General features: G+C 35.5%; 1 protein-coding gene across 8 annotated transcripts in view; it reads left to right on the top strand.

Moving 5' to 3' along the window:
• The window catches only part of AKT3 (AKT serine/threonine kinase 3), a 331186-nt gene that overhangs the window by 161772 nt on the left and 144031 nt on the right, over positions 1–25383 (top strand). For all 8 annotated transcript variants that reach the window (XM_032242409.1, XM_032242411.1, XM_032242412.1 and 5 more), the window contains 2 exons: positions 14230–14341; positions 24650–24794. In XM_032242409.1, coding sequence (XP_032098300.1) covers positions 14230–14341; positions 24650–24794 — 257 coding nt within the window. The remainder of the gene's footprint in view (positions 1–14229; positions 14342–24649; positions 24795–25383) is intronic.

The raw sequence follows: 25383 nt of genomic DNA on the forward strand, positions 1-25383 counted from the left end.
AACCTTTATTTCCTTTCATGAGCAACCAACATCCTAAAAACTGTGTGATACAAAAAGAGACATGAATTTAGAGCTAGAAAACCTCGAGTTGACTCAGTTTTACCATATTAATGGCTTGATGATTTTGAATAAGTGATTTCAACATTAAATAGCTTCCTTTTTTAAAAAATTGTGAACTGGAAATGAACATACTTTAGAACTTGACTGAGAAGATTAAGTAAGAAATGAAAGATATAATGGGAAGCAAAATTTTCCTGCTGATTTAAATTGGCAAAGATTGAAGATGAGATTTTTTCCCCCTATTCTTCTAGAGATCAGTGAATGAACTGATTGTTTTACTTTACTTCATTTAGCTTGCAATCTGTCAATTAAACCAGATTTTAAAATGAAGTGTTTTTGTTGCTGCTGTTATTTTTGCTGTAGTAAAGACTCAAGAGACCTCTTTATGTCTGTGGTTGCAGCCATCTTTCAAAGCCTGGCTACCTTATTTGGAGTTAGAATTCCTGAATGCAAAGAAAACACATCTAGACCTTCCCCTTAAAGTTTAAAGAAGTTAGAGACTACTTTCCAAAAACGTCTTTTTTTTTTTTTTTTGAGACACAGTCTTGCTCTGTTGCCCAGGCTGGAGTGCAATGGCATGATCTCGACTCACTGCATCCTCTGAGTTAGAGCAATTATCCTGCCTCAGTCTCCCAAGTAGCTGGGATTACAGGCACATACCATCATGCCTGGCCAAGTTTTTTGTTTTCTTTTGTTTTTAGTAGAGATGGGGTTTCTCTATGTTGGCAAGGCTGGTCTCTAACTCCTGACCTCATGTGATATGCCTGCCTTGGCCTCCCAAAGTTCTGGGATTACAGGTTTGAGCCACTGTGGCCAGCTTTTATATTTGATTTGTTGTGGTTGTTGTTTGTTTTTGAGATGGTGCATCCCTTTTGTTGCCCAGGCTAGAAAGCAGTGGCATGGTCTCAGCTCACTGCAACCTCTGCCTCCCCAGTTTAAGCGATTCTGATTCTTCTGCCTTAGCCTCCCGAGTAGGTGGGATTAGAGGCATGTGCCACCAGATCTGGATAATTTTGTATTTTTAATAGAGACAGGGTTTTTCCGTGTTGGTCAGGCTGGTCTCCAACTCCTGACCTCAGATGATCCTCTCTGCCTTGGCCTCCCAAAGTGCTGGGATTACAGGTGTGATCCACTGCACCTGGCCTGTATTTGATTTTAATGGAATTAATGGGTTTGTTTATAATCCTTCACAATTCATTGTTTATTTGGACAGTGCTTTACTCTGGATGAGTAGGCCTACCTTTTAACTTTTCTCCAAGGGGTAAAAAATCCTTTATTATTTACATCTAATCCTTTCTATTTTTCCTATGGAAAGAAACATATCTCAAGTATTAGAGCTGTTGCTCCAAAATCAAGAATGTGATTAGGTTGCAAAAAAAATGTATATCTATATATATTTTATGTTATTAGGAGTTATTTAAACATATATATGCTTAAAACATGCATTATTCTTTTAAAATACTTATTATTGATCTTAGAGGTGGTCTAAACCAGGTGATTTAGGTCATCTTTATTATTAAAAAGTTTATTTAAAAGTAAATAGGGCATCTCACTATGCTGGCCACATTCTGGCCTCAGGAAGTCCTCCTGCCCCGGCCTCCCAAAGTGCTGGGATTACAGGTGTGAGCCGTTGGATCTGACCAGGCAATTTAGGTTTTGAAGAAATAATTATCTCAGGTTTTGGGTGGAAAGAAATCTTAAACTTTTTTTTCCTAAAAGAGTGTGAGCTTTAAAATATGGAGGATATTTTATGAGAAAAAAAGTTATGAGAAAAGTTATGAGAAATTGTTTCTGAAATGTTTCTTGAAACTTTTCAGTTTGTATGTGCTTAGATTTTGATGAATATGAAAGAAGTATGAGAAGTATTCCAAATTCCTTGAAGCTTATAGTTAAGGAGTTTCACTCAAAACAGTCAAGTAAATCACAGCATATGATAAAGTACCGGCATATGGGATATAAATAGTAAGTGTAGATCTTCAGGGATAGGGAGTATGAATTGGAATAAGAAGATCTTGAGTGACTAGAATCTAAGTAAAAAGGAAGGGAGTGTGTTTCAGGTGAGAGAAACAGCATGAGTTGTTAAATCCTGAAGTTAATCAGAATTTTTAGGGGACAGTGAAGAGACATGTTTATTAGCAGAAAGTACTCGCAGCTTGGCAGTGAGGAATACAGTTTCAAACTTTTTGTTTTAATTAATGAGGCTTCCTTATGACTAGCTTTGAAAGTCAGGCTAAGAAATGTATTTGAACATTGTCCTGCAGACGAAAATATTTTTGAAGAGAATGACATATAGATTAAGAATTTGGGTAGGACTCATCTAATTAGTAGTATGTAGAGCAACTTAGGGAGAAGGGTAGAAAAGGGAGACCACTGGGAGGTCTTTTCAGTGATCCAGTGATAGGGATTTTGACATCCAGATTGGGTGCCTGCGGTGGGGGGGGGGGGGGGGTGGGAAGGATGATTGCAAGAGTCATAATGAACAAAGTGTTAATAGGAATGTTGGTGGCTTAGCCATGAGGGTTGCAAGAGAAGAATGAGTCAAAGATGACTGAGGAAGTGTTTCTTGGGTGATTAGGAAAATGATATGGAAGTAAAATAGAAAAACTATGCTGGTATAGTAGTTTTCAACTTGGAAGATAAAACAACAAAAAACAAAACGCTTTTGGATATCTTGAGGATGAGGGAGTATAGGGCCTCAAAGGAGATGCTAGTTTTGCCACATGGGGATGAAGCTTGATGAGAAGGGCTAGTACTGAAGAAGCAAGTTTGAGAGTCATCAGACATCAGGTGTCAGTTATGCAAGACCACTGGGAAGCCCGTCTATAATTAAACCCAAAGTCCTTACCAACTCGAAGATCTTTCTGACCTCATCTCCTACCTTTTTCCTAACTTACTTGACTCCAGTTACACTGGACTTCTTGCTATTTCACAAATACATCTGTGGGATTTCTCCAGCTGTGAGTCTGCACTTACTGTTCACTCTAGGTAGCTTAAGCCTCCTGTATGTAATCTGCATTGGCCTCTTATTTCATTAGAGACATCCTTTTTAATTAATCTTTCTAAAATAATATTACCTCCTTGTCACTTTACCTCAATGACCTAATTTTTCTTCATATTATTTACAAGCACCTACTATGTTATAAATTAATTGTTTCGCTTATTTATTGTTTGACTACTCATCCCCTCAGTAAAATATAAGCTTTATGAAAATTAGGGACTTTGTTTTGTTCACTGCTATTCAATGCCTAGGTTGCTGGCTGATACACTCTGGGTACTTAACAAATATTGTTTAATTAAGTGTAGATTTACTGGGGAAAATGGTCAAAAAATAGAAGCATAACAGAAAGGTCTGAGCCTAAGAGAGCAACTCCACTTGGAAGTAGAGGCCCTAAGAAGAACTCATGAATGGTATGAGATGGTAGTAAAACCAGGCAAGTTAGTGTCATGGAAGTCAGGGAAAAGGATCTCAAAGGATAGGGAGCCAAGAACATCAAATGCTGCAAGGAAATGAAAATAAGAACAAGAAAGATACACCTGATGAAAAGGAGGCTTCAAGAGAGTGGTGGAAACCACAATTTAGCTAATTGGTTAAGGCATGAGAAACAAGGGCCAGCCTTGTAGATAATTTTGAGTGATTTACCAGCAAAATGAAGGAGAAGAACTGGGGCCATTAGGCAGAGGAGGAGCAGCATTGAATACAAGTGCCGTGAAGAGTGAATAATGTAAGGCTATGTGCGGTGGCTCACGCCTGTAATCCCAGGACTTTGGGAAGTGGAGGCAGGCGGATTCAGGAGTTCAAGATGAGCCTGGCCAACATGGTGAAATGCTGTCTCTACTAAAAATACAAAAAGTTAGCCAGGTGAGGGTGGCGGTTGCCTGTAATCCCAGCTACTTTGGAGGCTGAGGCAGAAGAATCACTTGAAAATGATAGGCAGAGGTTGCAATGAGCTGAGAATGCACCACTGCACTCCAGCCTGGGTGACAAAACAAGACTCCATCTCAAACAAAAAGTGACTTTGAATCTTCGTCTTGGTCTATGTATATGTTTATTATTTATTTCACTATGTTATGTATGCACTGGTAAGCCACTTTGAAGATATATGAGTAGAAATTATCTCATTGGTACAGATGGAAACTCGAGGCATTTAAATTGTAAGTTAATCTCAGTAGGAGCTAAATAATGGGTACGCAGGGACGTAAAGATGGAAATATAGGCAATGGGGATTCTAGAAAGGGGAAGGGTGGGACAAGAGCCCGAAAACTACCTATTGAGTACTGTGTTTATTATTTGGGTGATGGGTTCACTAGAAGCCCAAATCTCAGCTTTCTACAATATACACGTGTAACAAACCTGCACATGTACTTCCTGAATCTAAATTTTTTTGTTTTGTTTTGAGATGGAGTCTCATTCTGTTGCCAGGCTGGAGTGCAGTGGCGCAGCCTCGGCTCACTGCAGCCTCTGCCTCCCGGTTTCAAATGATTCTCCTGCCTCAGCCTCCCAAGTAGCTGGGACTACAGGCATGCGCCGCCATGCCCAGATAATTTTTGTATTTTTCAGTGGAGATGAGGTTTCACCATGTTGACCAGGATGGTCTTGAGCTCTTGACCTCATGATCTGCCCGCCTCAGCTTCCCAAAGTGCTGGGATTACAAGTGTGAGCCACCGCACCCAGCCTAAATTTTTTTAAAAAGCTGTATCACAATCAAATCTAATAAAACTATTCTTTAGAATTACCAAATACAAATTCATATTCAGATTTCCCACTTGTTGCCTAAAACTGGTTTGTTTAGACCAGAATGCATTAAGGAGAACTGTGCATTGCATTTGATTCTTTTAAATCTTTTAAGTCCCTGCTAGTCTAGCAGAGTATTAGACTAGTCTCCTTACCCCATTTTTGAGTACATTCACTTATTATAGAAACTATGTCATTTGTCCTGCAAAAGTACTCTCTTCTGGAATTCGCTGATTGTTTCTATGAGAGGTCATTTAACTTTTTCCTCTACCTCTGTATTTACTGTAAAAGGCAGTTAGATCTAAAGATTCCATCAGATTCATGTTCAGAATTTTTATCAAGATTGTTTCCTTGGTGAGTCTGTGTACTTCATATTGCATTATGTCAAGAGAGGTACCTAATATTTGGTTGACCAACTGTTAATAATGCTATCATTGTTCACTGGATTATGGTGGTGACGGTGTCATCTCTTCATTATAAACTTAAGCTTCCCTCATGTGGTTGACAGATAATTTGTGGTTTGACATGTTGGCAGTAATGATTTTTGCCTGAATCAATTATTTTATTAGGGGTAGATGATCTTTTAGCTATTTTTTAATGTTTGATTTCAGTTAGCCAAGGCACAGATAAATTGGCATAGTGTGTTAGTCATTCTGTTCATTTATTTATTTCAGACCAGATGTTTAGGCGTAGTACCAGAAATCAAATAGTATGGACCTTCCCCTAAGGGAATTTTCAGTCTAATGTACACTCTTGTTGGATTTTTTAAAAATTTTGTTATATCCCAGCATCATCCTGTTTGAAATGTAAATAGCTTTTCTTAGAAATAGTGCTCATAATTATTTTTCAAATTCTAACATGTTATTCAGTAACATGTTATGTAATGAATGGTTAGATATCCTGTGTACATCTGAATAATTGACTTTTATTTGTTTCATGCATTATAACTATAATAAACTCTACTCTGGTATATGAGTACAGTGGAGTCTTATACCACCATTAAATATAATGATGTACATCTTTACTGAAATGGAAAATATCCAAAACACATAATGTCATCTCAATTATGGTCTCATTTTTATTTTAAAAAGTGCTTAGAAAAGGTCTAAAAATGTATGTATTCAAACATTCATAATGGTTATATCTGAATGATAGGATTGTGAGTATTTTTATTTTGCCTATACTTAGGAACTTTTCTGTGTTAAGCATGGATGATTTATATAGTGAAAGTAAATCAAGAAATATGTTTAAAAACCAACTTGCCCACATAGCAATGTGAATTTACTTATGTCACCAAGCTACACACTTAAAATGGTTAAAACGGTTCATTTTATGTTATATATATTTTACTACATTTTTTAAAAGTCCATGGCTATTATACTGCAAAAACGAAAATCAAAGCCAAAAAATCAACATGCCTAATTCCTTGAGTCCACTAGATGTTTACAGCCGTCTTATAATTCTGTTAGTAAATGTCTCACGTCATTTTTATATGTTAACTATTGTCTCAAAATGACCACAGTATTTTTATTTGAAATTTCAAGTAGGCAGTGGGTATGCAGAGAACAGTTGTTCCAGAAGACTCTTGAGGTGTATGTTTGTTTAATTAGAGGCAGGATTCTGTGGGCAAACAAGATAGAGAAATGTTGATAGGGAAAATATTGGCTCTGTAAATGTGCTTTTGGTAAATGGTAGTATCTGTAGTGACCATATTTATAAAAGAAAAATGTGTTAGGAGAAGTTCACATTAACATATCATGATTTCACATTCAACTCAAGCTCGTAAATAGTATTTCATGTTAATTCCAGAATGGTGGTTTATGATAATTAAAATGTCACAATTTGGAATGTGGATCATAAAGTGAAAAACATCTTCTAGAGGGAAATGTAATGTTAGTAACCCAGTCTTCCTCCTCTTGTTTATTGAACTCCTTGTATTATGGAATCAAATGTAAGTACTTAGTTTTCTCTCCTCTTTCCTATGTGGAGAGAGGTATGTTGAGTCTGGATGATAAACAGGCAAATGGTTCAGACAAAAATAACTAGAAATGTGAAGCTGGATTGATGCAAGTCTGCAGATCACTTTTCCATTATTAGTAATTGAACATTTTTAAAATATGAACTTCATTAGTATTGCAGAATGTGAGAGCCAGCAGTGAAAGAACCCAGAGACTCTCCTGCCTTCCTTTCTGCTATCCTTACCACTTTCTTTCCCTTCAGCTTCTCATTCTAAACCACCTCCCATTACTCCTACCTAGAGAAACTAGATGTAGAGGATCAGGATCCTGCTAGGGGACAATCCTCATTCACGTCCATCCCTATACTGTGGAGAGAACCAGAGGCCAACACAATGGAGCCCTCTCCTGCTCAAACATTGTTGTTAGTTAAAACTTTTCCTGGATTTCCTTATATGAGAAAAAGTATCACAGATGGGAGAAGGGCCAAGCACAGGGAAGGTGTGGAGAAGACAGAGAAGAGAGAACAGACAGTCCTATTGCTTTGACAGATGATTACTGATTTTTAAGGCATTTTTCCTAGCACTGTATTCTCTTCAGAAGAGTATGGGATTGGGATTGTGATAGACTTGAAATAAATCCTTATGTAGTGACTCACAGTTGTGTGTTTTGGGGCAAGTTATTTATTGTCTTGAGTCTCGTAAATTCACTCATTTATAAAATGGAAGATGATAACATCTTTTAGGTTTGTCTTTTGGATTAAATAAGATTTATGCACCACTCTGTGCAGTGCCCGAAATGTCGTGATCACGCAACAGTTAGCTGCTGGGATTGGTCCCTACCAGGACACCTGCCTCACCTAAGTCACCTTCTACTCAGTAGATTAAATGAATCTCTTTAAGGTTGATGTACAGTGTCTTAAATGGGCATTATGCTTTTTTGCCCCTAGTGAAAACATTAAACAGAAAATAGAAATGCTTTTTGTTCCCTTCAAAGAATCTCCATGGTGCGTCATAGTTTAAGACCTGAAAAATAAACTTGATTTATGGTCATCATAACTCAGAGCCAGCATTATTTCATTATGTGATTTAATGAAAAATGGAATCTGTTATGTCTTTGTTTTTTCACATTGGATGTTAGTAGAATTTATTTTAGGATAAAATTAGTGTTTAAATAGCTAAAGAGGTTGGTAGAAATGAAACCTTTAAACATTTTAATAAAATCCGAACAGATGATCTCTAACATTTTTTTTTAGTGTATGTATTTCTTGATTTGACATGTTGCAGTCCCTCTAATTGGCTTTCAGGTTTGCAGAGTAATTACAGCTTTGAGCAAACTTTGTCATCTGTGGCTCAGAATGGTGTAAAGTAAGCAGAACGTTTGAAATTCAGCTTGTGGTTCATGTTGCTCAGGAGAGTTTAGTGTATAACTATCTAATATAAGTACCAGTGTAACAACAATGAAAAGTATCATGTGTTTTAATAAAAGTTAGCTGCCTGGGATTTTGTATAAGAACATTTAGCGGCATGGGTATATTACATGATTCCAAAAATCATAGGTAATCACTTGGTTAATAGCTTTTTAGAATCTCTATCCAAAGTTTCTACTTCTGTTTTTAAAATTTAAATTGATATGTATTAAATGATTCCAAAAATCATAGAAAATCATTTGGTTAGTAGCTTTTTAGAATTTCTGTCCAAAGTTTCTACTTCTGTTTTTAAAATTTAAATTGCCCTACCTTGTTTTGGCAATCTTTACATAACCAAAAGGAAAATATGCTTCTAAAGAAGTATTGGCTAATCCATTTATTAACCACCATTTCCTTTAAGAATCATGTGTTTTTGATTATGGTCAACACGCAACAACTCAAAGTTTTTCTGTTTACTGGATCACTGGTTTTAACATGGTAATTTAGATTTTTAACTTTTTTGAATTTGGATTTAGCTTTTTAAGTTACATTTGTTTGGTACAGTAACAAATCCTATGACACTGGTATTTTCTGGGTAGTGATCCGGCTATCACTGGAATATCTTGGTAACTGCCCTTCTTTTCTACAATCTCAGTTTAGTGGGTATTATTTAGAAATCGAATGTGTTTGTAGAGTATTTCATACTGAGACCTATAAAATAAGAGGTTTATTTCTATTATACTGTTTGTTTGTAATTACATGTAACATTATTTTTGTTGAACTAGAGGGTTCACAAGGATTTGATTAAATCATTTATAGCATGAGTAAATTACTACTTTATAATTACATGAGTAGAATGATTAATAAAGTTTGGTGTGTGCTGTGAACTCAGAGTTTCTTACTCAATTTTTGTGTGCCCAGAATTTTGCATAGTGCTTGGCCCATAACTGACATTTCATATATGTCATTTGGTTCGTGAATACTTAGCAAATTTAGTAAGAACAGTCAAGTTGTGCATAACTACTTATTATGTTATATTCTAATATTTTTCTAAACCACTCCATACATAAGTACAAATATTTTATTATTTTCTAAGCCGTTCCTTTTCAGTGATCTGCTTGAGAATGGTAGTTAAAGTAATATCTTTCATCATTGTTTTTCGAGGGCTTATAAATTATAGTAATTAATATTTGGAATCTGATAACAGTATTTTAAGTAGCTTCTAAAATTCTAGTGTTGAAAAGTTCTTTAAATTATAGCATTTATACTTCATTTAGGTATAGTGTTGAAAATAGTTAATTCATAATAGCACTTTTGGAGATGATGAACCTGAGGGCTTAGATACAAAATACTTTGAAGAGGATCACACTGCTGATTGTATTAGAGCCTGAATTTGAATTTCTTACTCTGATTTCAAAGTCCATTATCTTAATTACTTTCTGTCACCATCATGGGAACCTGAAGTAAAACTAAAATAGTGAACCTCAGACTGGGCATTCTTTCTTTGCTTCTTTGCTGTGTTTCTCTGTGCCCCAAGGTTATTCTTGAGTATTTCTCTTGGGCCTGTCCCTCTTTTAAGTGTCTGTCCTCCATTGTTTACTCGAAAGCCAGTCAATCAGTTGCCCAGTAATCAAGTATTTATTGTATACTCCTGTGTGCTGGTACTGTCCTAGGTGCTGTAAGAATTGTGCACATAATTCCTTTTAAGTAATGTAGCTGTAAGACCAAATTAACATTTGTTAAACACATGCAGGACAATGTAGTGAACCACTGGCTGGAAATTTAATAGGAGATTCAAAAAGAAAGATATAGTGAGGAACAGTGGGCTTCAAAGAGAATCAGACAGATGGGCAGAGTCAGTCACAGGAATTGGTTGGCTCTTTGTTAGTATAAATTAGTATAATGTCTGATATTTCAAAACTTATATCTTTCAAATGAACAGTATTTTTATTGCTTATTTTTTAATTAAGTACTATATTTGGTATTTTTTAACTTTCATATTTAAAAAATATCTAACACTGCCATACAAAGTTTAATTGTGTTATAATAGAATTTGTGACCTATTGATTCTACCACCTTTTCATTATCTTACACATCCCCAGGTTCTCACTTCCCTCTATACCCATTTTAAATTTCTTAGTGGATTATCCTAATTACTCCCTTGCCTTGACTCCTCTATTCTTTTCTGCTTTCTTGCTGTGACAGACTTACTTGGTTAAAATACACCCTTGCTTAAATTCATTTCTTATGTTCCTCACCTGTACACATGCAGCTGAATATATCTGGGAGAAGACAGACAATCATGATCTCTGTTATTACTTTAAATTCTTCATTATTAAATTCAGATTGGTCCTTAATGCTACTCAGCAGTCACGTCATATTTCCCTAGTCTGTTTGTACTTCCATTTTCCTGGAGTACTATTTCATATATTTTTATTTTTTTTTCAGAGCCCAGTGGATCCTTTTGCAACCTTATTTCTGATGGCCTTACATCCTAATTCATTGACTTTCTATTAGTTTCTCCTTGCTTCTATACTCCTAATTTCATTTGGGCCCTTATATCTTCTCTTTGATTTCATCACTAAACTATTTATACTCCTGATTAGATCTACCTCTTTACTTGTCCAGTAAATTTAATCCCTTCTTGCTTACACAGGAAGATTGCTCCAGAAATTATCTTTTAGTATCATCAAAATTACCTTCTTTGTTGGATTATTACTATCAGAATCCATTCATTTGGAAAATATGTATTGCTTACTATGTGTCAGGCATAGTTCTAAGTGCTAAGAATATGTGAGTGGAGTTTACAATTTGTTGAAAAGACATTAAGCAAAAAAGATACTAAAAAACTTCATCACCAATATTAGAAAATGGTAACATTCTATGGAAAATAAAAAGTGGAGCAAATAAGATGGAGGGAAGGTCCTTGGTAAGGGGTGCAGATTGCAATATTAAATAGGATGATTAAAGTAGACAGCTGTGTGGATGTGTGAGGGGGAAAGAATGCTAGGCAGAGGGCACAGCTTAACAAAAAGCTCTAAAGCAGAAAGAGTGTAGTGCATTGTTGAGGAAATGCAGGGAAGCCAGGGTGACTGGCAGAGTAGCCTGAAAGAATACTAGGGAAGTAGGTCGGAAACTCCAGTGAGGTGGGTGGGAGGGTCAGATTACATAGGACACCTGCTGATCACTTAAAGGCCTTAGTCTTCTATTCTTAGTGAACTGAAACACTGCAGAACTTCGTTGCAGATCTTCATTTTAAGAAGATTTCTGACTGCTGTGTTGAGAACAGACTGCAGTTAGGGGCAGGGGAAAGCTGTTCTAAGGTTTTTGGAATCATCAGGTGAGAGACGATGGCTTAGTCTGAGGTTGTGGAGGTGGTGAGAAGTTATCAGAAACTGGTTATGTTTTTAAAGTGGAAACACCAGGATTTGCAGAAGCAGTAAATGTGATGTCAGAGAAGAGAGGACTCCAATGTGATTCTCGGGTTTTCTGTGTGGGCAATTTAAAGATTGGAGGTGTCATTATCTGAGATACAGAAAGCCATGGGCAGAGGTTGTCAGGAGAAGGAGCAGGGTTGAGAGAGGTCAGGAGTTCACTTTTGGGCATGTTCAGATGTCTCCCAGAGCAGTTTCTGTCTTTAACTTATATAGTCTCTCAACATCTCTAAATAGGAAGAATCTGGTCTTAGGGCAGCTGGAAGGGTTAGGCATTGGGTACTGAGAGTCTAAAGGAGAATTACAAAAGTGGAAAAACCAGTTATGAATGGTCTCCCATTTACAATAGTTCAATGTAATGATGTTTTTTTTTTTTTTTTTTTTTAACTTTGCCATGGTCCTAACAGCAATACACACTCAATAGAAACAGTATTTCAAATTTTGGATTTTTGTCTTTTCCTGGGCTAGTTATTTGCTGTATGATACTCCCTAGTGATGCTGGGCAGCAGCAGCAAATCACAGATCCCAGTCAACCATGTGATCACAACATGTACAGTAGATACTCTACAGTGTACTGCATTGCCAGCATTTTTCTGGATGCTCTTATGTTTTGTGTTTTCACATCTCATCATGTCGACAAAACACCCATCTATGTGTAGTATTCAACACTCTACTACAAAACAGGCTTTGTGTTAGATGATTTTGTCCAACTGTAGGCTAATGTAAGTGTTCTGGGCATGTTTAAAGTCGGCTAGGCTAACCTATGATGTTTGGTAGTCTAGGTGTATTAAATGCATTTTGCCTTATAATATTTTTGACTTACAGTGCGTTTATTGGGATGTAACACAGTCATAAGTCGAGGAGCATTGGTAATTGCAAATGGCACCAATCTCAAAAAGGAAGATCACTTCATGTTTCAGTCTGGGTGGTGGAAAAATTTTGAAAGCCAGGAGGAGGAATGAATTTTAGGGGAAAGATACTGAGTTTGGTTTTAGGGGTGGTTCAGTAATTCAGCCAGGTAAAATTCACTATGTGTTTAGACATGTGTGTCTTAAAGTAGAACTCCAAGGTGAAAAAGTTTGGATTTTGATTTTGGTAAACTGAGAGATGATTGCTGAAAACATGAAAACTTGTTAGAAAATAAAAACTAAGCAGAGATCCTTGGTTGAATGATTTCTCTCAGTGTAAAGGGCCAATAAAGAGCTAATCTGGGGCCAGGCACAGTGGGTCAAACCTGTTATCCTAGCACTTTGAGAGGCTGAGGCAGGTGGATCACTTGAGGTCGGGAGTTCAAGACCAGCCTGGCCAACATGGTGAACAGGCCAACCCTGTCTCTACTAAAAATAGAAAAATTAGCTGGGTGTGGTGGTACATGCCTGTAATCTCAGTACTCTGGTGGGGGAGGCACAAGAATCACTTGAACCTGGGAGGTGGAGGTTGCAGTGAGCCAGGATTGCGCCACTGCACTCCAGCCTGGGTGGCAGAGTGAGACTCCGTCTCAAAAAAAAAAAAAAAAAAAAAAAAAAAAAGGCAGCTAATGACTTGGAACTATAAAGATATAGAGAAGGTAGTTGATAATTGGTAATTATGGAGATAAGACACAGCAGATAAGCACTGAGAAAAGACTTGAATTTTTCAACTGAGATAAATTAGTTTCTTCCAAAAGAGCAAAGTCAGCAAACAACCCTACCCTGTTTTCTCTTGGTGTCCAATACCACTTAATCCTTTAAAGCGCAGCTCAGAAGTATACTCTCAATAATAGTTAATGTTTATTGAAAGCTTACATATTTCGTATTATGCTAATATTACATGAATTTATTATTTCCTCATCAATTCTATGATGTAGATACTATTTCTCTCTTAACTGTTGAAGACCAGAGAGTTTAATTAATTCGTCCAAGTTTGTATGGTTAATTGTATGAAACTATAATTCAATCCAGGCACACCAGTGTGAGAATGTATACTTTTAGGCACTACACTATGCACATGTTCTTGGACATTTTCCTAGCTATTCACGAACAGAATTTAATCACATTTAGACTGACTGGCTCTCCAGGCTGTGGATACTAAGAGTTATAGGCAGTTTATATTGTCAAGAGGCTTATAATCTACGTAAGGATAAGCGGCATTTGTCATTTTCTTAAAATGATAAGTAATACTGTAAGATAGTCTATGGTAAGTCTATGGTAAGTGACAAATGAGGGATATGGTAATAAGTAATGACAATATAGAGGATGAAATGGTCAGTCTGGGACCAAGTATTATGGAAGGTTTCATGGAAGGAGTGGTATTTGATCTGGACCTGCAAGGATCAGTGTTATTTTGACTGCAGGTGATACATATGAAGAGGTAGAATAAGTGGGGACCCTATTTCAGATAATGAGAACAGCTGAAACAAAGGCATAAGATGTGTTTGGGGAAATTTACATAGTCCAGTTGAGGTGGTTGATGTGGCCAGAATGGGTGAAGGATTGGAAAGGAATACTAAGATCAGGTTGTGAATAATCCTGAGTAGAGCTCCATAGAAAGCTGTGAGTTTGCAGTGGATTTTGTTTAAAATAGAACACTGTATTTCTCAATTATTTACTTCTTGTTTTAAATATATGCCTATTTAAAGAAATATTTTTATTTTATTCCTAGAATGCCAGTTAATGAAAACAGAACGACCAAAGCCAAACACATTTATAATCAGATGTCTCCAGTGGACCACTGTTATAGAGAGAACATTTCATGTAGATACTCCAGAGGAAAGGTAAGAAATTGATTTTTCCCATTTTGTGAAAAAGCAATCAATCTAAAGACATATTTGTATCTGACTTCATTACTTGTAAATATACGTCAATATATTTTTAAATGCTATGGTGTCTAAATTCTTGTTTCTGGAATAACACATGAATAACAGTGTCTTACAAAATAATATTTAATAAATCAGAATCTCTGGACACACTAGAAGATATACTTCTTCAGAGAAACAACATTTAAAGGTAAATTTAAAAAGACATTTTTATAGCCAACTACCTTTTTTAAAAATTGTAGAATTGATTGTATTCATACTTGAAATTCTGAGGCTAGTGATAGCAAAAGATGGCAAGCAGCATGTATTCTAAATTAATTGCAAGTGGCTGCCTGGAGCACTGTGTTGCTAAGGATTCTGAGATTGGGTCTTAGGAGCAGGAAGGTGGATTAATTAGCATTGACTGTCATTTTTAAAGAGGGTAGTGACAACACTGTCACTGTAGTAACCAACTCACCAACTTTATCAGGTCCACTTTTTATCCTCCTGATCGATCAATTTTTATAACCACTTCCCAATTGTATATCTCCTCACTTTGATACTGAGTTAGGTTCAGAGACCACAGTCACAAAATCATCATCCTGCCCATGTTACTAAATTGATCCTAATCAGCAACTTTGTGAAGTTAAATCTTATTAGCCTTATTTTCCAAAAGAATAAATTAAGTTTTAACAGTCTTGTCTAAAATTTTAGTAAAAGCAAAATGGTAAAGTATTGTTTTAATAACACTTTTGATAATAGAGTAAATGATAGTGTATGAATAAGAAATGTAGAAAAGAGTTAATCACTGATATATTCTTTTGTATACTTCCAAAAGTATGCAGATATATTTAGGCTTTTAGTATATATACAGTTCTGGGTGTGGATCCCCAAACTCCTGTCCTGCCTGCCCCCACCCTTCCCTCACCCCCATCTATCCTGGACCTTTTTTTCCCTGGTAATACTGAGCTTTTCAGTTTGTTTGTATCTCCACCACATGGCCCATAAGCATTAAGTTGGGCTAATTCCTATGTATCTTTTCAGATCTGAGCTTAAAATGTCATTTTTCCTACAAAACCTCTGACTCTTATAGACTAGTCAGGTTCCCCTGCTATATACTTACATATTTCTTTGTACCTTTCTATCAAGTATATTTTATAACTGCAATCCTTCCTTGCGTTTCTCACTAAACTTTCAAGATTCTTGACAGCAAAGATCATGGCTTCCTCACTCATTTTAAAAATCTTTAGCATGTAGTCCATGGCCCAACACAGTATTTATTGTCTGGCTAGATAAATGGAACTTTTCCCATGTCAATATATATTCTTTGAAATATTATTAGTGGATTTATAACATCTATTGAAGTACAATTCATTTTGCCATTTGTGTTTACAAAGCTGGATTTATGTCGGGTCTTAAGACTCTAAAATCCTTTGCTTTTCCTGTAATAACATACTACTCTTCTGAACAACTAGTTTTATGACTATAAGAAAAAAACAGTATTCTTAAAATGAAAAACAACATACTTACATTTGCTGTTGGTATGTGCATTTCTGAATACCTCTAGAATCTGGTGTTTGGAAATTCTGTATGACGTTAGTATAATATCATTGAAGACTTAGAGAGGGTTAGTGAGAGTTAGAAAAACCCTTAATTTTTAGCATTCTGCCCAGCCTACAATTTTTACCTGTCGTAAACTAAATGTATCTCTCTCACCTATCTTGTTTATTTCAGTTCATGAAATAAGGTTGGATTCTATTTTTTCTCAGTGGGGAGCCCGTCGTCTCATCTTCATTTATTTGATAATCCATTCCCCCCTCCACTGTTTGTGGATAACACATATACATATTTGGGTTTTTTAGGATTTAGTCTTTTTTTTTCCCCCTTTGACTTTTCTGTATGCTAGCATTAACACCACATGGCTTTAATTAGAGAAATTTGATAAAATTTTTAACTGCTAATATAGCAACATTTCCCTTATTTTTTAATAAAAATGTTCTTAGCTACATTAGTGCGTTCTTTTTAAAAACTAAAAAATTACATAATATGAAGTTCTCTTACATTTTTAAATTCTCTTACATTGTTTAAGTTAACAATACTCTATTACATTTATAATAGAGTATTGTTAACTATGTGTGCATATTGTTGTATAGCAGATCTCTAGAACTTTGTCATCTGGCATGACCGAACCTCTGTTCCCATTGAATAGCACTTTCCATTCCCCTATCCCCTGCCCCTAGAAACCACCATTCTACTTTCTGCTTCTGTGAATTCAGCTACTTTAGACAGGTAACGTAAGTGGAATCATACAATGTGTGTCCTGTTAACTGTCTTATTTCTCGTAGTATAATGCCTTCAAAGTTTATCCATGTTGTAGCATATTAGGGGATTTTCTTCTTTTATTAAGGGTGAATAATGCTCCAGTGTATGTATATAATATATTTGCCTTCATTCATTTTTCTGAGCCAGGGTATTCCTTTGTCACCCAGGCTGGAGTGCAGTGGTGTGATTGTGGCTTACTGCAGCCTAGAACTCAGGCCCATGGGATCCTCCCAGCGTAGCTTCCCCAGTAGCTGGGACTACAGGCACACACACAACTAATTAAAAAAAATTTTTTTGGTAGAGACATGGTTTCTCCATGTTGCCAGGGCTTGCCTGGAACTCCTGGCCTCAAGCAATCTTCCTACCTTGTCTGGAATTACAGGCATGAGCCACACGCCTGGCCAGTACGTTTATTTTATCCATTCATCTGCTGATGGATATTTAGGTTGTTTCCACCTCTTGGCTATTGTGAATAATGTAACAACGACCATGAGAGGGCAAATATTTATTTAAGTTCCTCATTTCACTTTGTTTGAATAAGTATCCAGCAGTGATTGCTGGCTCATATGGTAATTCTATTTTTAATTTTTTGAAGAATCTCCATACTGTTTTCTGTAGCAGCCACATTATTTTACATTTCCAACAATAGTGCACAAGGTTCGAATTTCTTCATATCCTTGCTGACACTTATTTTTCTTTTCAGTTGTGTTTTTTAAAAATAACGGCCATCCCGGCAGGTGTGAGGTGATATTTCATTGTGGTTTTGATTCACACTTCCCTGATATTTAGTAATTCTAAGTATTTTTCAAATACTGATGTCATTCATATGTCTTCTTTGAAGAAATGTCTATTCAAGTCTTTTGCCAAGTTTTTAATTGCATGGTTTTTGTTTTTGCTATTGAGTTGTAGGAGTTCCTTATACATTTTGAATGTTAATGCCGTATCAGACATATGGTTTGCAAATATAACCTCTCATTCTGTAGTTTGCTGTTTCATTCTGTTGTTTGCTGTGCAGAAGCTTTTTATTTTGATGTAGTTCTACTCATCTGTTACTGCTTTTATTATCATTAAGAAATCATTTCTAAGGACCAAGTTATGAAGCTTTTCTCCTGTGTTTTTTTCCTAGGAGTTTGTAGTTTCAGGTCTTACATTTATTCTTTGATCCATTTTGAGTTGGTTTTGTGTGTAGTGTAAAATAAGGCTTCAGTTTTATTCCTTTGCATGTTGATACCCAGTTTTCCCACACCATTTGTTAAAGAGCCTGTCCTTCCACATTGTGTTAGTCATGGCACCCTTGTCAAAGATGATTTGACCATATATATATATGGTTTTATTATCTGGGCTTTCTGTTCTGTTCCATTAGTCTATATGTCTTTATGCCAGTACCAAACTGTTTTAATTACTGAAGTTATAGAATGCATTTTGAAGTCAGGAAATATGAAGCCCTCAGCTTTTTGCTTTCTTAAGATTGTTTCTGCTATTTGGGACTCTTGATGGTTTCTGTACAAATTTTAAGATTTTTTTTTTTCTGTTTCTGCAAAAATGCTGCAGGATTTTGATAAGGATTGCATTGTATCTTTAGCTTACTTTGCAGTATTGACATCTTAACAATATTAAATCTTCCAGCACATGAACATGGGATGTCTTTCCATTTACTTGTGTCTCCTTTAGTTTCTTTCAGCAATGTTTTATAGTTTTCAGTGTGTAGATCTTTCACTTTATTTGTTAAGTTTATTCCTAAAGTAACTTACTCTTTTTGATGCTCTTGTAAATGGGATTTGCCTTAGTTCCTTTGGGCTGCTACAATAAAATGTCATAAACTGAGTAGCTTATAAACAATAGAAATTTATTTCTCACAGTTCTGAAGGCCAGATGTTTATGTTCAAGGTGCTGGCAAATTCACCGTCGAGAGGTTCCTCTTCATGGTTCATAGATGTCTTTTCCCTGTATTGCCACATAGTAGAAGGGCCAAAGGAACTCTCTGAGGACTTTCTATAAGTGCACTAATTTAATTTATGAGTTCTATCATGACCTCACAGAGGCCCACTTCCTAATACCATCATCTTTGGGGTTAAGCGACCCAAAACATTTATTCTTTTGTAGACCTATTATCTGCAAACATTAACAATTTTGTCTCTTCATTTCTGTATTATTTCTCTGTTTTTAAGCAACATTTAATAATTTGATGATAGCAAATAATACCTTTTTTCCTGATTTTAATGGATACACTTATCTACTGTTGAATATGATTTCTATATGTACTTTATTCTGCTGTGTATGACATCCACAATATAGACTAAGGTTATTTTTCTTTCTTAAAGCTAACTACTTTCATTATCACAACCATGGCCACTACACTCACACTCACATACAGAGACACATGTGCCTGTGCACACATATACCTGGCTTCCACCGTGTTCCAGATATATTGAACTCCCTGTAGTTTCCCAAGTACTAATGCTATCCTTTGCTTTTATATTACCTGTAGCTCTTTCCTTCTTGCCCTTTTGCCCCTACTGCTAGGAACACCTCATATCCTTTGCTTGTCTCTTCCTCATCCTGGTAAGTACCAACTCATTTTGCACATCTACATTCAAGAATTACCTTTCTCTTTGGGTCCCCATCAGAAACTATTATTATTGTTAGAACGCCACTGTACTCTGTGTATACTTCTATCATTTTACTTGTAACACTTTATTATACTTACTCACAATACCAAGGTTCCCCCATCAGACTGTAAGTTCTTCTTAAGCTATTCCTTATTTAAACTTTAGTAGCACACATGTATTAGATATTTAATTAGACATTTATTAGTAAATAATCAGTTTGTGAAAATTGTTTGATTTTTTTTTTTTTGTATAAGTAGTCTATGTACTTTTGAAAGATTAATTTACTTCTTTCCTAGGGGTCTCCATTCCGTTTTTCAAATTAATTACATTTTCAAACATTGCTTAGGAAATGGAAGATTGGATGCCCACTTTCAATTAGTCAGGTACTTTGGCCTGATGCTTTTTTGCAGGATTTACCCAACCCCTACCCCCACCAAATGGTGTAGGGTTATAGTTTAAGTATCCTCAATTATGGTAAATTAGGTAATTTGGGTCAGTAGTCCAGCTAACTACTACTAGTAAAGCTGTACGAGACTTTTGTTTGTTTTTGCTTTTTAAAAGGCATCAGAGAGCTAATAAGGCTAAGATTTATGGGGCCAAAACTTTATTGAAGAAAGAAACCCAGAGAGTGAACCTACTTTCCCTTTGCGTTACCTGCCAGTTCTTGAAGTAGTATTGGAGATGGAGAGATTTTGAGCAGCTCCCAGAGCTGGGAGTGATATTTTGGAATCTAGGATCTGCCAAAGAGGAGACATGGTAAACCACTACCTTTTGGTATTGGTAGCTTAAAGGACTATACCATATAAGAAAGAGTAAACAGGAAATAGGTTTGCCTTGAGAGGACTGACGTATAACTATAAATTATTTCAGTCCTGAAATTGAGCGAAGGTGATCTGCTAGTCTCCTAGGAGCTTGCTAAAAGCAAATGTAAATTCTCTTCTAGGAGTTTGCTAAAAGCAAATGTAAATTCCCTCTAAAACAAGATTATATCTTCCTAGGCTTCACATTATCTCAGTTTTCATGTTCTGTGTCCAGGACTTGTTAAAAATGACTTCACAAAAATTAAACACAATGTGGCCAAAATCGTAGAGGAAAAAAACAGACAATAGAATCATATTCAAAGAAGCTCTAGATAAGAGTTACCAGACAGTGATGAAAAGAACTGTGCATTAATTAGTATGTTTAAGCATGTTAAGATTGGGTGATTCTGCAGAGAGAAAGTATGAAAAAGAACCAAATGGATAATAGTTTTCATTTGTAATCAAGGTAAAATGAAAAAGAACCACATGGAAATTCTAAAAATTGAAAATGAAACATTTGAAATTATGAGTTCTAACAGGCAGTTTTAATAGCAAACTAGGCCTCACATTAGAGAAAATTAGTGAACTCAAAAATAGAGCAGAACATTTATAATGAAACATGCAAAGATAAGAGGATAGAAAATAAAACTAAGAATAGAATGTAAGATAAAAACAATGCAGTGAGAATGTCTTACATATGTAAAATTGGAGGCTCAGAATCAGAAGGAAAGGAGAGCTAGAGCAGAAAGTATTTGAAAAGATAACGATTGAAATTTAAAAAGTAAATGGCTGAAGGTATCAAACTATAGTTTCAAAAGTCCTATAAATCTCAAGTAGGAAAAATATGAAGAAAATCCCTAATCTTATCAGACTGTTAAAAACCAAAGATAGGTCTGGGCACGGTGGCTCATGCCTGTAATCCCAGCACTTTGGGACGTCAAGGCAGGTGGATCATGAGGTCAAGAGATTGAGACCATCCTGGCCAACATGGTGAAACCCCATCTATACTAAAAATACAAAACTTTGCTGGATTTGGGCACGTGCCTGTAATCCCAGTTACTTTTGGGAGGCTGAGGCAGGAGAATCGCTTGAATTCGGGACGTGGAGGTTGCAGTGAGCTGAGATTGTGCCACTGCACTCCAGCCTGGCGACTGAGCGAGACCTTGTCTGAAGAAACAAAAACAATAAAAAATAAAAAAACCCACAAACAACAAAGATAGTGGGAAAATCCCCAATGTAGATAGAGAAAAAAAAATGTACTTCGCTTTCAGAGCAGCAACAAATAGACCAAAAGGTAATGTATCAATATGTGGAATGGAATAATGATGAAATATAATGGAATGATGTTCCCCAATAATGGAATGATGATGATAGAATGATATCCCCAAAGATATGAAAGAAAATAAATGCTAAGAAACAAGTATTTCCCACAAATAAAATGAAAAAATTTTTAGTAATAAAATTGATAGAGGCTGGGCATTGTGTCTCATGCCTGTAGTACCAGCAATTTGAAAGGCTGAGGCAGGAGGATTACTTGAGCCTAGGAGCTCAAGACCAGCCTGTTTCCCCCACCCCCCAAAAAGTTGATAGGATTTGTCACTAGCACACCTGTATTAACTAACCTAGTATTCTTTAGACAGAATAAGAATAATCTCAGATAGGAGGATAGATACAGAAAGGAATGAAAAACAAAATGGTCAAATGAACCAATAAATAAAAATAAGCATTGATTTAAAATATGATTTATTTTGTGGTTTAATTATATAAAGAATGAAAAGTATCTGAAGTAATAACATAAATTGAGTTCACGACAAAAATGGAGTTAATTTTTTGGGAGGTTGCTGTAGACTTTGCTAAGTTAAGGTTAAATATTATAATTTCAATTACAGCTACTGAAAGGATAGAGTATGGTGGTTACCAGGCTAATTGGAGGAGCAATGGAAGTATAAAAAAATTATTCTGGCATATATTATATAAGTGGACCATATAAAGTTAGGGATATACATGTAAATAATTACAAAAAAGATGACTGAAAGGCCAACAGGAAAATTTAAATGGAATTCTGAGAAAACTTAAAATGTTTTAAAAAACAGGCAGGAAAAGAGAAAAAGAGATAAATATATGGGTTGAAAATAAATAGATTGAAAAAGATTGATCATCGAAAGAGTAAGCATAAGAAGGATGGATTGCTGTATTATTTCAGATTAAATGTATTACCAGAGACTATTAGGATACTTTATAATGAGAAAAGTATCTATTGAACAGGACGATATAGTAGTCATCAACACATATAACAGAAGTAAAGGGATAAAAATGGGCAATTTCACAACCATATTTGGAGATACAAAAATTCTCAGCACTTGGTAGAGCAGCCACACAAAAAATCAGCTAAGACAGAATAACATGATCAACCACTTTGATGTGCCTGATATTTATAGAATACTGCACTCAAAAGTGGCAAAACAGACATTTTCAAGTACACATGGTACATTGATCAGGATAGAGCATATTCTTGGTCATAAAAAATTCTCAATACATTTTGGAAGATTAAAGTTATATAGTGTGTATTCTGTAATCACAGTAGAATTAATTAGAAGTCGGTAACAAGACAATAGAAAAATGCCATTTATTGGAAGTTAAACAACATAATTATAATAATTGCCTCAAAAACAAAACTCACAAGAGCCATTAGAAAATAATTTTAAATGAACAGTAATGAAAATAAACATGTCAAAATTTGTGGAGTGTAGCTAAATGAGTGCTTAGAGGGAAATTTATAGCCTTAAATACCTGTTTTTAAAAAGAAGGAAGTTCTCATGTCATTAACTTAAGCTTCCATCTTAAGAAACCAGAAAAGTAAATGAAACCCAAAGAAAACAGAAAGAAACAATACCAATCAGAAATCAGTGAAATAGAAAAACAGAATAGTAGAGAATAATCAATAAAACCAAAACTACTTCTTGGGAAAAAAAAATAATAGAATTGAAAAACGTTTTCAGATATTGTTAAAGAAAAAGAAGGAAGATGCCAATTACTGACACTATCCCAAGAAAACATTAGAAAACCCATTAGCAAGGATTGGAAGTGAATTAGTAATTAAGAACCTTTCCTCAAAGTTTCCAAGCCCAGACAGCCTTATTGGTGAGCTCTATCAAAAATTTAAGGAAGAATTTTGACCAGTCCTATAGAAGCTGTTTCATAAAATAATGAGAAGGGAATATTTCTCAACTTACAAGGCCACTGTCACCTTCATTTCAGAAACCAGACAAAACTATTTTAAGAGATAACTATAGCCCAATACACTTGTGAATTATATGCAAAATTTGATAACAAAATATCAACAAATTAAACAAAAGGTAAAAAGGATAATACATTGTGGTCAAATGAAGCTTATCTCAAGAATTAAAAGTTGCATTACTATTAGGAAACTGTTAAGCTAAGTTCACCTTATTAATATAATAAAGGTAAAAAACTGTGATCATTTTATACAGATATAGAAAAATAATTTGACAATTTTTATTTTTTTGGAGACAGAGTCTTGCTCTTTTGCTCTGGCTGGAGTGCCATGGCGTGATCTTGGCTCACTGCAACCTCCACCTCCCGGGCTCAAGTGATTATCATGCCTCAGCTCCCGAGTAGCTGGGATTACAGGTTCCTGCCAGCACGCCTAGCTAATTTTTGTATTTTTAGTAGAGACAGGGTTTCACCATGTTGGCCAGGCTGGTCTCTTAACTCCAGATCTCAGGTGATCCACCCGCCTGGGCCTCCCAAAGTGCTGGGATTACAGGCATGAGCCACTGTGCCTGGCCTACATTTGACAAAATTCAACACTCATTAAAAAGATGCAACTGGTTAGAAATAGAACAGAACTTTCTCAGGTGATCAAGTAAGTGTATGTATAAAAGATCTACAATTTATATAATACTCAAGGGGGTGAAAACTCAATGTTATTCTTAACTTGTGAAACAAAGCATGTATGCTGCTCTCTTTACTTTTATTTAACATTGTCCTGAAGGTCTGATCTAGGGCAATAAAGCAAGAAAATGATGTAAAAGGCATGTGGATTGGAAATGAAGTAAAGCTGCTCTTGATTGCCTACAATGTGGTTCCATGTGTAAAAAATCCAGAAAAATAAGAGCTACTAGAACTAATAAATGAATTTAGTAAAGTTGCAGTGTACAAAGTCAATATGATGATGCCATTGAATCCCAGCCTAGGTGACAGAGTGAGACTGTTTAAAAAAAGAAATAGGATGTATATAGTCAAGTAAAATTTAACTGTTAAGTGATTTTAACTTGAGTTTTCAAAAATTTTTTTTCTTCTCTCATTTTCTTCAGCATACTTCCAAAAAATGCTGCTATAGACTTTAGGCCTATGGTGAAATGCATTTAGGATTCTTTTCACCTTGGGGTGATGTGGTAGTGTATGCTTATGTGTGTTGTGTGTGTGTGATCTGTGAATAGATTTTACTTGTATCAATTTCATATTTTAAAAAAGGGAAATATTTAAATAATTTGCCATCTTCTATTAATGGGAAATTGTACTCATTTTTATAGGGAAGAATGGACAGAAGCTATCCAGGCTGTAGCAGACAGACTACAGAGGCAAGAAGAAGAGAGAATGAATTGTAGCCCAACTTCACAAATTGATAACATAGGGGAAGAAGAGATGGATGCTTCTACAACGCATCATAAAAGAAAGGTAGAAAATAATAACTTATTCCCAGCACAACATTCATTTGTTTGGGAGAAACATACTACAAACTACCATTTGCAGAGAAATGGCAGCCAGTTTTCTCATGATATATAAATATATTGATGGGTTTTATTCACATGAATCTGAAATATATGTTGTTGTTTAAAACCAAATAGGTGAATATCATTTCAGTGATTCAGCACTTTAGCACTGAATGCTAATAGGGCTCATGTGTGATTGATGTGCCATCATACAACTTTATAATTTGCATTTTTTCCTTGTTGTTTTAATACAATTTTAGAAACTTTGTAATAAAATGTTTTCCCTAATGATTTGTTCTTTTCCACTTTGCATTGCATGTTGTCCGGAAAAGCACCAATAGTAATGATTCAGGTGTGCTTCCTGAATTGGTGCCCTCAGTCTTAGCAAAGTCAGCAGGAAAGTGAACAGTCTTGGAAATAATAACTTGTATTTAATGGCTGCTTCTGAGTCAGAAGGGAAGTAGACTTTTTCTTCTCTCAGTGCTCCAGCATAATAAGTACCCATTTATATATTTATGAGAAATATAAATCATGTTTTTCATTACTATAGAAAA

This window comes from Sapajus apella, unplaced genomic scaffold (genome assembly GCF_009761245.1).
Source record: "Sapajus apella isolate SASKATOON/1434 unplaced genomic scaffold, GSC_monkey_1.0 scaffold49, whole genome shotgun sequence".
Lineage (NCBI taxonomy): Eukaryota > Metazoa > Chordata > Mammalia > Primates > Cebidae > Sapajus > Sapajus apella.